This window comes from Parasteatoda tepidariorum, chromosome 6 (assembly GCF_043381705.1).
Source record: "Parasteatoda tepidariorum isolate YZ-2023 chromosome 6, CAS_Ptep_4.0, whole genome shotgun sequence".
Taxonomy (NCBI): domain Eukaryota; kingdom Metazoa; phylum Arthropoda; class Arachnida; order Araneae; family Theridiidae; genus Parasteatoda; species Parasteatoda tepidariorum.
In genome coordinates, this window is record NC_092209.1 from 44,400,283 (window position 1) to 44,418,681 (window position 18,399).

Genomic DNA, 18,399 nt, shown 5'->3' on the forward strand with positions numbered 1-18,399 from the left:
CTAGTTCTATAATTTTTATTTTATCACATGAATTGTAATACATCACAAAATTGCAACATTTATTGTAATAAGTAACCATCACAAAAATACACTTTGACTATTTTTAATAACAATATCGACTAAATTTATTTTTAAGAATTTATATATTCAATAGTGTTATATTATAAACGCTTTTCAACTTTTTTCACAAAAATTTAGATATGTACTTTTCTTTTAGTATAAAAATTATATTTCCATACAAATTAAACAGTTTAAAAAATATTCCAATCATAAATACTTTTGCACAAAATGGACTCAGTTCAATATTTAAATTTTATAATCTAATATTTGGCTTATAGATTCATTTCTAAGAACTTCAAAAATCACAAATATATATATATTTGATTGATAAATACTTTTTATTGAAGCATTTATTATTATTTTTTTTTGAACTTGTTGACATATCTATATGTATAAGCAATTTCAAAATATTAAATTTATTTTCATAATTATGGCAGTAAAATCACACCTGCTAAGTTCACACAAAAACCACACTGTTCCTTAGAGCTATAAACTACTCTATTTAATAAACATGGACGATACACACGTTTTAAAATATAAACACATACACATGGATTTCACAAAGGTTTTATAATAGAAATTTACCAGGAAAGTTAAGTGCTGGAGAGTATTTTTTTAAACATAGTAACATTATAATTATTTTGAAAACAATTGATTCAACATCGATTTTGAATACAGTAAAAAATAAAATACAGAAATGCACTAAACTCGTTAAGCAGCAACGTCTTGTTGAGAAATCTCATATTACTAAGTTACATTAAGCAATATACAAGCTCTGTAATGGTTAGTTAAAACCATCATTTTTGGGAGGGGGTAAAGCTCACATAACTTAAGTAAAAAAAAGAAATGAAATTTTAGAGAAATAAGCAAAATTATTTCTGATTCGTAAAAATATCAGTTTAAAAAAATCGATTATTTTTTTCTAAATTAATTGCTTTAAAAAAGACAAATAAGATCCAAAGATTTTTTAAAGCAGTTAACAAAAAAAGTTTACTACGCTTAAAGAGAGAGAGCATTAGTTAATAGTTCGATATTCATTTTTAATAAAGCATTTTATGTAAAGAAATAAAATCTGTATTTTCCTCATCTATGCTATATATATGACTGCGAATATTGAAAACGTAATGTGCTCAGAATTATATCTTGATTATTCATGGAGCAATCAATCTCATGTCCCCGAATGATTAAGATACTAGATTATGTGACGTTTTTAGTATTCAATGTGTGTCACATAAGGCTGTTGTCATTTATTGTCACAGTACTGGCTAACGTTATGTATTAATATTTTTCCTAGAAATTAAATTTTAGAAAATGGAAACAGTTGATTTATATTGAAACTTAAGGTAGCAACATACTTAAAAAGTACCTTATATAAGCATTCAGTTTATTATGGATTAATTTTTAAGCGATAAAAGTACCTTAAATAACCATATTTTTACAACATTATAAAATAGCATTATTTTTTAAGCACTTAAATGTTTTTCATAAAAAAAATAAAATCTTTGTTTTTAGAAACTTCTTAAATGTACCAATTAAAAGATTATTTATAAAAATATTAATCCTGATTTTATTTTCTTGGTTTAAATTACAGTCTTTTTTTTCCAGTGTTTATTAACGTTATTTTTATCAAAATCAAAAGGAAAGCTTGTTGGCAACAATACAAGCAATTTTTTTTAAATATTTGTTAGGTTGTTTTGGATAAAATATCTGGCAATGATTTTCAACGCAGACGATTTTATTTTAAATGTTGAGCAATAATTAAAAGAACATCTGTAAAACGTTTGGTATGAAAACAAATGGTTAAAATAATTCGAATTTTTAATAATAGCTAATAATTAGAATTTCGATAGGTTAATACGATGATCACTTTTAACAACATTTGTGATGTCTGCAACTAACAAAGAATTTGGAAACGATGTTAAAAAGTTATAAGGTATTATTTCTTACTGATTTTGGTTTCTTTAGAATTTTCTTTTAAATTTATAAGACATCTTTCTTTTTGAAACTTGACGTATTAAACTTTATTTGTATAAAATATTCGTAAACCACTTTTCTGTCCAAAACTTGTCTTTATGATATAATATAGTAGGAAAGGAAATAATCATAAAAAATAAGAGTGAGGTGGGGAAAAAAAATTACTTATTGTCTAAAATCCTAAAATGTAAAACAATTCCTGATTTTGTATTAACTGAGGGTTTATAAAAACTAGGTAACACAAAAATTAAATTATATGTCTTTAAAGAAGAAATATGCATTTGGTTTCAGATTAGTTTCTGAATATATTTCATGCAGTTTTTATTTTTGCTAGAGATGAATATCTTGTTATGTGATTTGTTAGGTTTCTAGCAAAAATAAAATGAACTTTCTTTTTCAAAAAAACAGCAAGAAACAATTCAAATACGTATATATTCTTTTTTAAAAAAGTTCCAAATGAAGTAATATATATTCTACATATATTACCAGCTAATTAATAAATTAATTGTATAATATCAATGTTCATATAAAATATTAATACTTTAGATTTAGATCATCAGAAAAATGTATTTCAGAGTTACCGTAATAATTGAATGGATGAAAATGAATAAACAAACGAAAAGGGAAATATTATTTTAGTTATGTTTTTATAGTGCATTGTTTAGTAGACTCATGCAACACTTAAGGCTGCAATTAATTTATCTTATTTACTACCGAGCCGTTGCAAATGTTTTGCATATCATTAATAAGCAAATACTAGCTCGTAAGTTACAAAACACGTTCTTTAACATATAAATGGTTATTATTACTATTTCTTTAACCATTCATCATTATATTTCGTTCATTTATCGCACGTTTAAGTTTGTTTTCAACTTTAAGATTGCATGTACGTGTTGTAAATATTATAAGTAATATTTCAAAAATTGGATGCATAAAACAGCATGATGCAATGCATTAAAAAAGAAACGTTACAAATTTTGTATATCATACAATTTTTCAAGATAAAACAAATTCATAGTTCAATGGCAAGAATAGAGTTTTTAATGCTTTTTTAATTAATATTGTTCATATCAATAAAAAAGCATAATATAGCTGCAACTTTCTTCACAACATATAAACAAATACTATAGCTACACATGACTAGATTGATTTGTGCTCAACAATTCGTATAGATGCCAAATGTATTTCACATAAATAAATATTTTCATTTAAGAGCATTAATTTATCTATTTTTCTTCAGAAAACGCTTGCATACTTTCGTAACTATTAATAATTATTAAAAACTAATTGTTAAAAAAATTATTTGGTTAAAACTTGCTATAATTTATCAAAAAAGACGCCATTAGATTATTATTTAGCTAGATTTTCATATTCTCTCATTACTTGTTAATTTTAATTTAAGCTTTAAATTGAGGTAAAAATATATATATATATGTCCATTTAATTTATTATTTTAATTAAATTTTTTTTTCTATTTCTCTGTTGTTGTTTTTTTAAAAAGAAAGAAAAAAAAACGGCAGGCGACTTTTAATATTAAAACGAAATCTTTCATTTTATTTTATTTATCAATTTATTTAATTTTTGGAATAATAAAAATTGGAACAAAAAAAAAATCAACTTTTTATATTTGAATGAAATCGCATATTTTTTTAGAACCTAATTTCGCTACGTATAATTATTGAGAAATGGTATTAATATTTGGAACTTTAACAGACATGATACAATTATTGTATTTCAAAAAGGTTTGGCACCTATGGAGAAAAAAAAAAATAATCAAAGGCATTCTAACTCTGCCACAACCTTCAAATATTGCACTACCAAGAAAAATGAGAGGTTTTCTAAAACGATAAGGAACATTGTAATATACGTAATGATATTAAACTATTTCAAACAGAGCTAAATAACAAAGGGATAGAATTTTAACAAGCAACTGGAAGCACCACAACACCGAGTAATTTAACGCTAAGCCAATTAGTTGAAGCATAACGAAGTTTACTTAACCCTTTTATTTTCTGCATATGAAAAGAGGAAACTATTGATGGTACAAATGAAACATTGTTAAGTTTTTCCTGAAAAAAAAAAAGTCAGGCTGTTAATTTCCTACAAAGGAAGTTATTAAATATGCAGCTAATGATTTTGTACTGTGATTAAACTTGTTTGAATATTGATTTACCTTTTTTTGACAATTTATCCTTCCCAGATTTTGTATAGATATTGAATTCTTTAGTCACAAACATTAGTTAAGAACTAGATAAGTTTAGTAATATTTCAAGCTTTAATTGTAGAAAGAAATGTCAATGCGCCATAAAGTGAAATATAAAAATATGTTTAAAAATTATTAACTAAGGGGGAAGAGCAGTTTATGTTCATGAGAGCTGATTTTGACGGACGAGCGGTCAAGTAATGTGCTTCTATCACATGACCCATCTTTATTGAGTAATAACTATAAAGGAGAACCGATTTTCCCATTATTGAATTCTGAGTACTTTTAATCCTTAAAATGCAACGTATGGTGATCCGACCACCTTTTTTCTTAAAAAAGAACAGAAACTGTTCTTCCCCCTTTATTTTCGATTGTATTCAATAGAACTTTAGCTATTTCTGTTAAATCAATTTTTTTATTGTTTTAAGTTTCTTGTAAATGATAAAGTATCTCGTATCTAAGGTTTTTGGCCCACAAAATGCTTTCCTCCACATCCGCAAAAGAAGTCTGCATGTGAAACTTATATATGAGTAAAACTTTGTAAGGAAATATATGTTACTGTTAACGTATGGAATGCTATGATTCTATCTAATGTTAAGTCATCGTATAGATTGCTTGGCGCGTTTTTAGGAAAGTATGAAATAATCGAACGAATGCTTAAGCCGTCTATTGAATGACAAATTCTCTCTTAGCGAACTAGAAAACATGTGAATCATTATGTACTGGTCTAGCCAATGCATAAAACGCCATTGGCAATGTATGAAATATTAATAATTTCATACTTTGCCGGGATAGCCTGGTTGGTAGGGCACTGGACCCAAGTCCAAGAGTTCGTGGGTTCGATTCCCACTGGCCGAAGACTCCTCTTGTAGTAAATGGTGACTGATGCAAGTTAAATCTGTCGAGTCAAAAAGTCCTCCATGTTCCCATAACAAATCATTACCTCTGGCGGAACTGATCCAGGCGTTTTCTTGTCTTCTGGATTGGTTCAAAATTACAAGGCTACGGAGTTGAACATTAGTAGCCGTAAATCCAAAATTGGATCGGCTGTTCAACGACGGTTGTACAAGGACTGTACTGGACTAGGAATTCCGTAGAAAGTCTGATAGCATACTGTCTGATAGCATTAATGTATATAAACTACCCTAAGGAACAAATTTTTTGGCCCATCTTTACAATTACTTTATCTTTCCTAGTTCGGGTGTGGAGATTTCAAACCTGAAATTAGTTTTTACTCTTAAGGCTACAGATATTTTTAAAACGGCATTTTCAGTCTATTTTTAGTAGAAAGGAGATGGCGCAAACGTTGCGACCAATTTTCAAAGGAGTTAGGGCAAATTATCATGATTAAGATTGCATAGAAACTCATGCTCAGAAATGTCGTCATACGCCATTAAGGGCGCTTTCCCTATTATGACGTTCAGAAACAGTTCTTAGTAGGAAAGAACACTTAGCGGCGTAGGAAAACATTACGCGTATGGGATCTTATGCAATTTTAATCCTGATGAAGTGCCCTAATTGCCCTAGAAGGTTATCGCACCATTTATGTAACTCCTTTTTATATATAACGTTTTTAAACTTCTATCTTTCGACGAAAGATAGATTGAAAGTGTCATTTAAAAAAATCTATATTTTGGGAGAGAAACTGATTGCAAATTTGAAATCATCGATGTAAAATTATTCAAGATTTGTTACAAAATATCTCATGCAACGGAAATTTTTTTTCTCCTTAGTGTTATCCATCAAATTTTACTTAATTTGAAATTGTTGTAAATCAGTGCTTCTTTTATCAAATAATGTTCAAGTCTCAATGTTTTATTAAAAATAAAAAGTTTAAACTGTAGTAGAAAATAGAAAACGATAATGGAAACATTCTGAGTGTTCATACAAAATCCTTTATTTGCACAAAGTAATGTTGCTCCCTTTATTTTACAGAAAAAAGTAATTTTTTAATAAATAAGAATAAATATTTTTCAATAAAATTGGAAGCATTCAGACACTTCTTGGATAGTATATGATATTATTTTTACGCAATATTATAGAATTACAACAATTTTATAACTTACTTAAAATCGGATTGATACTTTTAACATATTTTATGCAGAATGTGAGAGTTTAGTTTCTCTATGTGAATTTTTTTAAACATTGGAAGAAAAATGTGAAAACATTTTTAATTGCTTTAGAAAAAACATAATTACTTACAAGGAGGCGGTGTTTGTTCATCCTTGGCATCTGTATCCGTACTATCGCCCGAGAAAGATTTACCCTCTTTATCTTTGGAGGATGCTTTTGCCTGTAAAATATCAAGGATTATATATTCGTAGAGACTTTTGCCTAAAAAAATCATACTTCATTCCTGTCGTATTATCAGGAGATAATTTATAGAAATGACATAAATTTTAGCTCACTTACTTGTGGCTTAGGAGCTTTATCAGGCAACAAAGTAATTTTACCAATATTTTTGCGATCATGCATTTTTTGCATAGCTTCGGCTACCTAGTGAAGTAAAAAACAAGAAAAAACTCTTAACTTTCATTTTATTTCAAGTCTTAATAAACATTAATTAAGTTTATTTCACATCATTTTCTCTTTGATAATTTAAGTTTTTATAATTATTTATGTAAAAAAAATTTTTTTGTCTTGTAAATCTCTCAAGAACTAATCAACAGGTTTATTTCGTATTTTAAATTTATGCCCATAAAACTACTAATCACTTAGAGAAAAGATGTTTTGGTTCTGACAACTTAGTTTAATTTACGAATATTGTTTATTAATTATCTTCAATGTTTAATTTGACTTCAATATCAATTTTATCTAGATGCATAAAAATCTCATTGTTAGAGGGAAGATAATTTCGTTGTTTTATAAATTAACTTAATTTGTAATTAATTTAAATTTATGTTTAACAGTTATTCGATACTAATTGTATGTAAATAAAGATAAATAGTTCTATTTAATTATTACTAGTCTTTAGCATTAACTCTTGAGTAGTAATTTAATTAGATATTAATAACTGTTCAAACTTATTATTTTAGGGGAAGAATGTCCAGAAGGTGCGATTTATTCTGGTCTCACTAATTTTTATAGAAAATTTTCTTTATAGACTAAATGTAGTTAATTTGACTTTTAGTGGAATAAATTTTTTTCTGTCTTGATATAAAGAAGATAATATCTTCTTTATAATCCATTAGATACTTGGAAAGTCAATGGTTAATAAACCTAGATGTGATATTTAATGGTCTCCTTAAAAGGAATTAGTTATTTTAATACATTGAAAAAGTAAGCTCATTACCTTAACTTGGAATAATAGTGTGTTAATGATAGTTAATAATTATAATAATTAAACTTGAAAGTGCTTATTACTCACGTCTTCAAAGGCCCATCCCGAGTCAGTTATGACTTTAATTTTCTGGTTTTCCCAAAGTTTAAATACTTTGTCGACCACATCTCGAACATAGTCATGGCACCCTTGTTGATATAGTAAGTGGCGTAGATGGAAACCTGCTAGAATTTTGTTTTCATCAAAGAGCTTTATTGGACTCACTTTATCAACTTGCCACCACTAGAAATGAAGTAGTTATAGTAAAAGATGAGCAGCAAAAGCATGGTCTTTTTACAGTAATAGTGGAACAGTAAAAGACAGTTCATGTACAGAATATAGAACATATTACAATGAAACAGGTATGTTAAAAGAAAATCTTATTTATAATTATAATACAAATTTTATTACATTTTTCTAATTAAATTATGCTATTAAAGAAATCAAAATACTTACTGATTTTGCGAAGCTGAAAAAACTTTTCGTTTCTCCAGATACAATACTTGATGTCCCTATAAATGAATATAAGAATTACTTTTCTAGAAAAAATGCCTGGAATAATTGATGTCTTGCACCAACCACAGTGCTCAGTGGCGAGCAAATCATGGGTTACAATCACCTTGTCATCGTGCTAACCGTGAGAGGTCTTTGTGGTTTTCCTCTCCATGTTATTTAAATACGGGTTAGCCCCATCAAAAATTCCTCCTTGAAGGTTATTTTGTCCCAATGTTTAATGCAGAAGTTCCTTTGTCTTCTGGGTTTGGTTCAAAAGGATGCGGAGACTAACATACTGTAAACTCATAATTATGTCTACTTTTCAACGCCGTTTATATGTAAGATAAACATTGTTATCTAAACATGTGGTGAATCTGAATTAATCCAAACCCAGTAGGAAAGTGAAAAAAAAAGGCATGCTATTATAGGTCTAATTGCAATAATTTAGTTTTGCTTCGTAATTTAATGTATTTTTGATCAAGTGAGCCATTTCAAGATAAGATTGTATTGCGTTATTGATGCTTTTTCGTTACTTTTTATTTATTACATAAGAACTGAGTAATTAAATTTCTTGCTGAGAGATTTTGATTATCTTTCTTTCGTGCTACATATATATATATANTACTTGATGTCCCTATAAATGAATATAAAAATTACTTTTCTAGAAAAAATGTCTGGAAAAATTGATGTCTTGCACCAACCACAGTGCTCAGTGGCGAACAAATCATGGGTTACAATCATCTAGTCATCGTACTAACCGTGAGAGGTCTTTGTGGTTTTCCTCTCCATGTTATTTAAATACGAGTTAGCCCCATCAAAAATTCCTCCTTGAAGGTTATTTTGTCCCAATGTTTAATGCAAAAGTTCCTTTGTCTTCTAGGTTGGGTTCAAAAGGATACGGAGACGAACATTGATAGCTGTAAACTCATAATTATGTCGACTTTTCGACGCCGTTTATATAATAAGATAAAACATTGCTATCTAAACATGCGGTGAATCTTAATTAATCTATACCCAGTAGGAAAGTGAAAAAAAGGCGTGCTAATAGGTCTAATTGCAATAATTTAGTTTTGCTTCGTAACTTAATATATTTTTGATCAGTTGAGCCATTTGCAGGATAAGATTGAATTGCGTTATTGAAGCCTTTTCGTTAATTTTTATTTATTATATAAGAACTGAGTAATTAAATTTCTTGCTAAGAGATTTTGATTATCTTTGATTATCTTCTATTTATTATCATGCTACATGATAATACATGATAATCTCAGTATTACAGTGAAATTAGTCAATAAAACTAATAATAAATGATCTTACCATATAAAATATAGCGGCCTAATGGTTTCAGTAGGCTGTATCCTTTATTGACATCTTCGCAAACACAGTCTAAAACTAAGTCAACTCCATTTGGCAACAACCTATAAGAATGTTGGGAAAACATTGATTTAATTTATGATAAAACTTAATAAAACTAATGAGAAATCATAAAACACAGAAATATACAAATTCTTGTAAATCTAATTCACTTACAAAAATCACACAAGCATTATTTTATTTTATGCTGTAATTTGAAAATAATGTTAGAAAAACATTGTTCTATGTTCTAGCAAAAATTAATGAAGTTCATGGGAAATCGTAAAACAAAGTACAATAACATCCNAAAATCACACAAGCATTATTTTATTTTATGCTGTAATTTGAAAATAATGTTAGAAAAACATTGTTCTATGTTCTAGCAAAAATTAATGAAGTTCATGGGAAATCGTAAAACAAAGTGCACTAACATCCTATCAAAAATATAGCAAACTGTCATCATTTGATTCGCAATAACCGAGAGATGAATATTTTCGTACAGAAATGCATTTCGTTGTAAGAAATAACATAAATCAAGGATAAAAATATTGTTTCATTCTGATCTTTGAATTGAAAAATTTTTAACTTCTTTATTAATTTATTTTCAAATAGGTGAGTAAATATGAATTTCATTAACGTTTAATGTCATAAAGAAATTCCATGATTTATATGTTTGCTTAAAAGGAATCTTGAAGTAGTAAAAATTGTTTTAGAATATTTTGTACGGTGTTCAAAAATAAATAAAGAAAGAATAAAAATCGATAACACTCACCAAGTCTTTTGATCTTATGATCGGATTTTAACTTTTATTTCTCAAGAATTATTCAAATGATTTCCCTCAAATTCTGTATTTTATCACTTAAAATTAGAAACTTTAAAATGATCGAAATATCTCCATAGCTTAAAATCCAAAATTTTTTTCTTCTAAACAATACATTAAAAAATAATAAAGTATTATTAAGGATTATTTTTTACATGAAAATGTGTTTGGAAATCGGCAGAATTTTAATATTTATTTTATCCAATCCTGTCGAAAAAAAGCATGTTTATTCAGAGAAAATACGGGGTTTTGTCACATTTCGTGACTTAAAATAACGTCTTCACTAATCAGCATATTTAAAGTTCAGATCTCAAACCATTGAGATTGAGTTTTATAGTAATTGAAAATCCGATTAATAAATCAAAAGTTATTAAAACTCCTTATTTTAATTTATTTATTATTATTATATTTTTTTTTTTTGAACAAATTTTGAAACAGGGGAAGGAGTTCCCTAATAAGGTTTCACCTCTGAAGGGTATTTCTCGTAATAGTTCTACACACAATATAAATACAATAAGATAATTAGAAATTAAATAATTACTTTTTAGTTTCTTGCACATAATCTTGACTATGATCAAATAAATGAGTAAAATATTCTGCTATTGCTTCATGCTTATGTTTGGAGGCTGTTCCGATGAGAGTCACATCAGATACAGATTTGCAAAGATTCGCAACAGCGAGACCCTTAAAAGAAAAGAGATTAAGAATATTTAGCAAAGCTTACTAGATGATCGAGCTGTTAATCGAGTTACGACATGTATTTCGACAAGCAAAAAAATATATATTTATGAATTAAATCTGTTATTCCAGTAATGTTTTTTTAATGCCCTTTCTTTTCTTTATTCACTCGCTGTATCAAGAATCATTAATAGGAACATTTGCTCGAGAGCATTCCACCAAACACATTTCTTAAGAATTTATATATTTTTTCTAATGCCCACCTGGAGAATGACCTTTCGTAATACAGGCATCTGAAGAGCAGATTTGTTGACCACTCTTTCAGGGGCACCATGTCAGGTGGGCCAGTGTGCTCCCACTGTAAGGACAAATAATACAGAGAAGGAAGGAACATCCGTGCCGGGATTCTGACCCAGAACCTTTCTGATGAAGGCTAGTTCCCTAACCTATACCAGTAATGTTGCATACTTGAATTCAATTAAGAAAATACGAAATCATCAGTCGAATATAGCAGATAGCTTTCGATTCGAAAGACACTTTGTGTGAAATTAAGATATGTGAGAAAAGCCATGAAACTCTTCTTAAGGTCTCTTGAAATCACTGAATTAATGGTGTAAATTTATAAGTCTTTATACAATTAGTAACGTTCTTAACATAAATGAGTTTTTAAATAAAATGGAATGTTTACGAACATGTTTTATTAACAGCTAAATATTATTTTTTGAAATTAATTTTCTCCAACTCAATGGGTTTATGCAAAGTGTTTATATCAGTCCTATTGTTTCAGATATGTAGGAAAAAACTGAAACTTTTCATCAGGCTTAAAATTATTAACTAAGCATAAACGAAAAATAAGAGATTAACTCGTAGGTATTGGGCACGAAGCACTAATGAAACGTGATTAACTAAAACGAAGTATCTGCACTAAATACAGAAAAAGAGTTTGATAAGAGTGGAAAAATAATTTCTTATTCGTTGATTTACAAAGACGAAATTCATTTTATTTATTCAAGAATTGTCAAACCCTATCGGAACCTTGTAATTTTGTACCCAACTGAAAAGACTAAAGAGATAACGAATCATGCACTGAGTCAAACTAACCACTGTGGAGGAATTTTTGACTAAAATTAACCTGCTTCGTTACGTGGTGAAGATAGCTATAAAGGCCTGTCACGGTGAGCTTAAGAAGAAGAGGAGTTTTCTTTAACATTGAGTTCGGTGTTGGAATTTATCAATATACGAATAAACTAGTCATTCTCGAAGTTTAAACATGGGTCCCTTCATCAAGAACCTTGCATATTCTAAATTATTTCGGTTCAGTTGCTAACAAATCTCAATTATCGAGATGTTTTTTTTAAAAATAATTCTACTTTTCTTTTCATGATCTGAAATGACTGTTGCTCATTCTTTTATACATACTTTTGGCACATACCCTGAGAAAAATTACGGTTAATACTACCAGAATAAGGTAACGCGGGTAATAAAGACACTGTTTACCGTGTTTCTAGCTCTATGGGAACACCAAAATTCTCGGAAATTTTTACCGAAGCTCTTTGATAATGATTTTGGTAAAATTACTAATAAAATACGGTTTTATAAAATGTGATAAAATTTGATGATTTTATCATCATGCTTTTGAGCATGGCATAAAAACCACTTATTCGGTTATAAATTTGTTTTTCAGTTTTGTATTTTTTTTATGTGTGGTAAAAGCAATAATTTTAAAAGCCAAAATTTCCAGTAAACAGATACTATATGAAGGGAAAAATTACCAAATGAATGGTTTTAATACCATATATCTTGGTTTTTATGAGCAGAATTATGTTTCCCCCCCCCCTCTTTCTTTAACCAGAAATGTTATTACCAAACTCCACAGTAATTTTATTAGAATTCTTTTCGCTACGTTCAACGCAAAGCTACTTTTGTTTTTAAACGAAAGCTACAAGAATTTTTACTTGCCACACTCCCGCCTGCTGAGTGTAGTATGACTTTCTGCCCTTTTTGTAAATTTCCAATATCAAATACTAGACAATAGGCAACCACATAATTCATGAGGATTGACACGGCTTCTTGAGCACCCATACCTGGAGGCAAAGCGTACACATATTTTGCCTGAGCACACACAAGTTCTGCCCATGCTTTGTATTCCGTTAAAGCTGCAACGGTATCTCCTACCTGTGAATGAAAAGCACAGAATTATCTAAGAAATGCCTTAAGTAATTGCATTAAATAATCCAACCTTAAATAATTGCATTAAATAATCCAACCTTAAATAATTGTATTAAATAATCCAACCTTAAATAATTGCATTAAATAATCCAACCTTAAATAATTGCATTAAATAATCCAACCTAAAATAATTGTATTAAATAATCCAACCTTAAATAATTGCAAGTTTCATAAAGAATAAAAAGTATAGTTAAAATTTAAAATGGATTCAAACGGGACCCCACTCTCAACTTTTCAAAGAATCGTACTTTTTTGTTTTGTATTTTTTGGAAGATTATTGTCTATTAAAAACCCATTGAAAAAGAATATTTTCCGAGATACACTGTTTACGGTATGAAGTATCGACACTTTGGCTGCATCATCTGTAAAATCCCTTTTACAGTAAAATCTATTTTTACATAGCCTTAAATCCATCCCAATTAAATGATGATGTTATTACTTTTAACTTTTGGAAAATTTGCCTCTGATTAACTTCGCATTTTATATTTCTGCAAATGTCAAATGTGAATAACATTATATCACTATTTTAAAAAATAATGAATGTAACTATTTTCTTTTTAATTGCTTTTAAACCAGGGACTTTTGACGATTTTTTTTTAACTTTTCGATGAATTCGGTTAACGCTAACAAGGGAATGAGACTAATTGCTATGTTCATTAACCCATATAAAATAAATCTTCTAATAGCCGATTTTTACTTATTTTTAATACTTTTATTTATTTTTTTGTTTCTGTTGTAATTCAAAGAAAATGAGTTGAAATTTGGAAATTAATTGCAACAAAATTTTTTCGAAAAAATTCCTAAAGCATTTTGAGGAAAAGATTTTCTAATAATGTATTATTGAATAAAACTTGAATAATTCGGATTTTAAAAATACTTCTGATATCATTAAACAGTAAAATAAAGAAGTTGGACTCCTTCAGTTATCATGGTATTTTGAAATTATTGAATCCTTTGCAGGTTGAATCCTGTAATGTCTTCGTTTTTTATTTACCATTTATTGCAAATAATGCAAAATCATTTCTTTCAAGCAGATATCACAATTTAGATAAACCTAGTCTATAACTTACTCCGAAATTATAAAATTCTATAACAGCTAGGAATTATTTACCTTTTATAGATATGTTGTTCCTCGACAAAAAAGTGAATAAAAAATAAATTAATTAAAAATAAATAAATTAAAATAAATGAGAAAATCGAAAAAACAATCAAATAGGTTAATTTATGAACTGTCAAATGATAATTCATTTAATTTGTACTACTGTAAAGATAATTTTTGTCAGCTAACGTTCTACAAGCACAGAAGGCCCGATCATTCCATTTTTTTTTACAAATTGCAATCACAAACTTTTTCATTTATTGAGATATTTTATTATTAAATTTGTTTCGTTGAACATCAATTAACTTTCACGGTAATACTGTTCAGCTATACGTCTAAGGAAGATTTGCAATAGACTTTTTGATATTTTTTTTCAGTGGGAGTCAATATTTCTAATGCTATAATGAAACAGAATATGTTACATGTTAGTACATGTAACATATTAACATATACATGTTAGTTAAAAGAAGAATGTCAATATTTGAAGATGAACTATAACGGAGGTTAATTAAATTGTCAATTTTCAATCATGATATTTTTTTCCTTCATTTTTTTGTATACTAATATAATATCTAATGTCTAGAATACATTGTACGAGATATAATAGAATTATACTCGAATAGCAGAATTATACGAGGACGAAGTTTAATCTACTTTTCTGTTCTAGAAATATTTGTTTTCATAACAAAATATTTTTACAAAAAGGTTTAAATTGCATATTTCGGTATCTATAACTAAGCAACAAATATTTAGAGGTGAAAAAGATATAGAGTGAGTATGGCGTGTTCCGAATCTAGTTTTCGATGGCATTTGCTGAGTAAATTTGTATTCAGCAATTGTACTTTAATAAAATTATTCCATCTAAAGAAATTTTTTAAAAAATTTATGACAAATATAACCGAAATGAAGACGCACACAAAAAGTTTTTCGCTTGAAATCCAACATAATTCGCTAGCGTCATTTTTTGTACCTTCCTTGTAAACCTCTCTACCTTTTCCAAGTGTTAAATAATTATTTTTTAATTTCATTAGTTTTTATTTAAAAAAAAATTTTTAGGAAAAATGCTTTAAAATTAAATTACTATTTTAAATTGCCGAAATCAAATTCCTCAAAATGAGCTTATTTTTGAATAAAATAACGAATTAAAAAGCATAAAAAAAAACCTAACTTGAAAATATGTTTCTTAAGAGCATTTTAGGCAAATCCGTTCAAACAACTCTTTACTCTCTTAACATTTTCTTAACGAGGTAAACTGTCGAAATTGAAAGTTATAATCTGACGATCTTCATAAGTCAAAGAAAAAAAAACTGAACAATATAGTTCTTTTTCGTGACTTTTTTTCTTGCAGAAATTATGAAAGAGATTTAGATGTATATCAGAGTAAAAAAAAAGCAAAGCAAAATTTTAATTCCTCTTTTCTATTAATTAATACGTTTATCACAACTTGTATTATTAATAACAGTATTATACAATATTAAATGCTCTTGAACAATTTCATATGGAAGTAAATCTTATAATTTAATACTGAAAAAAGCCACATAATTTTTTTGTATTTTTAATAAAATAAAATCAATAAAAGAATGTCAATCGGTGAAACGTAGAATTTCTAAACTATGAATTTCAAGAAATAAACTATTAAAATTTGAGAAAATCTCACATTTTCAGTTTTTGTCCAGAAAAATTAAAAAAAAAATATCCCAACAAATTACTATTCAAAAATGAATACATTAAAGTAAATTTCATAATTTAATACTGAAAAGAGCCACATCATTTTTTTAAACTTTTAATGAAATAAAATCACATAAAAATCAACTTACATCAATAAAAAAGTGTCAACCGATGAAATGTAAAATTTTTACTCTATGTATTGAACTATTAAAATTTGAAAAAATCTCACATTTTCAGTTGTTGCCCAGAAAAAAATTTTAAAAAATCGTCCTAACAAATTCATATTTAAAAAATTAATATATTAAAGTAAATTTTATAATTTAATACTGAAAAAAGCCACATAATTTTTTAATATCTTTAATGAAATAAAGTCGATAAACGAATGTCAATCGGTGAAGTGTAAAATTTCTAAACTATGAATTTCAAGAAATTAAACCATTAAAATTTGAGAAAATCTCAAATTTTTAGTTGTTCTCCAGAAAAATTTTTAAAAAAAAATATCCTAAAAAATTAATATTCAGAAAAAGGAAATGTTAAAATTTAAATTATGACATTGATAAAATTTTTCTCGACGTGAAAAGGAAAAAAAATCGATAGAAAAAATTTTTTTTGCAAAAAACTTTCTTGATATCCTTATGAAATAGGAACTACTATAAAAAAAAACTATGAAGCAATAGAAAAAAGCAATTTTCTGGACAAATAATTAAAAGTATATTTTCGTTATTGTTTTTAAGGTTTCAATTTTATCATTTTTACCGTCAACTAAAGAGGCATATAAACAAATAAAAAAATACATTATGAAAATGACTTAAAAATTTTTACAAAATATTTTGTGACTTGATCATAAATTGTAAGACATGCTTGTGTCTCTCAGCACCAAAAATACTTTACACAAAGTACGCACACTCTATACCAAGAGCCAAAAATAGCTTCTGGTGTAGTCAAACACCAAAAATTTTCACTTATTCTAGTTGGTGAAAAGTAGCTGCCATCATCTCGGTATTCCGTAAAATTACCATTTATAAAAACAATAAAATTTGATACACATGCGAATCAGTAAATCTATTTTTAAGAAACAATTTAAAGGAAGAAGTTGTGTAGTTAGCTGAAGTAGTTTAGGAAACATACACGTGCTTATTCTTAAAATATAATTAATTTTTAAATCAATTATATGCATAGCAAGCTAAGAATAAAATTAAGTGGAATTTGAATCAGGCTTTGGAAATAAAATTTTATAAGACTATTTAATTCAATTGGCATACATTTAAAATATGATTATCTTTATAACACAACCAAAAACATGCTTACATTTAATTATGGGGAGCTTCTGTTTCGATAGATGTATAGCAATGAAAAAATAACAAACTCACGCTATTCCTTATTCAATGGTAAACTGTTTACAAAAAAAAGGTTACATTGGCATGTTTGGGAAGAGAAAACAGTTCTCGAATGGTGTAAACACGCTAGAGCGTTATCTTTGTGTGATCATCTTACATTGTTGTTAGATTAAACTACACCCTTTAAGGCAGTGTTCCCCAACCCCCGGTCTAAGGACCGGTACAGGTCCGTGGATCAAATGGTACCGGGCCGCCCATTTCATTGAAACTGAATTTAAATTTCTAGGTTTATACGCCAAATTAAAAATTTCTGGCAAGGAATGGATCTGCGACCCATTTGTCAACAAATCGGGCGAATCTAGCATGTCTGTGCAAGAAAAAGATCAACTGCTGGAGATTGCTAATGATGGCGGCCTTACAACTACGTTCGAGACACAACTCTGTCGTTGTTCTGGATTAAAGTCATGGCAGAATACCCGGAGATTGCCAACACAGCACTTAAATCCCTATTGCCATTTCCGACAACCTATCTGTGTGAAGCGGGGTTTTCTGGAGTAACAGTAACAGTAACTTTGGCACAAGTAATAGAATTTCTTTTGATATTCAACAAGAACTACAGCACACATCAATTCAAATTTCCTGGATTAAAGCACACAGCAATAGAGTAGGTAATGAAAAAGCAGATGATTTAGCTAAACAATCTACGAGACAACCGAAAAATTATGTATACCCACTTCCAGTTTCATATCTTAAACGACGTATTAAAGATTCTCTTCTAACAAAATGGCAATTTCAATGGAATAATTCAGACAGAGGCAGACGTCTATTCAAAATTATTAACAATGTTACTTTTTTCAAAACAATTCCTCCAAAACAAGTCATCTGGTTCTTGACGGGTCATGGACCATTTCCAACCTTCTTTAATTACCTGCATATAACAGATACTGATCTTTGCACCTGCGGCCAACAAGGTTCGCCTGAACATTATCTCACTAGTTGTTCCTACACTGTCTCCTGGCATAGTCGTCAACCTAGCCCAACAAATTTAGAAATTTGGCAGAAAACTTTTATTACAAACAATACTTTAAACAAAAGATTAATAACAGTAATGAACTTCTTAGCGGATAATGACTATCTATTAAAATTTTAATAACTTCCCATTTCACA

General features: G+C 28.2%; 1 protein-coding gene across 1 annotated transcript; it reads right to left on the minus strand.

The window, feature by feature from the left end:
- On the minus strand, positions 1-13,074 carry LOC107440354 (synaptic vesicle membrane protein VAT-1 homolog-like; the record flags this gene model as incomplete). Its single annotated transcript, XM_043045574.2, is given in 8 exon segments — positions 1-4,103; positions 6,440-6,530; positions 6,650-6,733; positions 7,605-7,799; positions 8,013-8,068; positions 9,366-9,466; positions 10,763-10,905; positions 12,859-13,074. Coding segments are annotated over 8 exon segments (888 nt in total), but the record flags the coding sequence as incomplete, so codon positions are not given.
- Between the last annotated feature and the right edge of the window lie 5,325 nt (positions 13,075-18,399).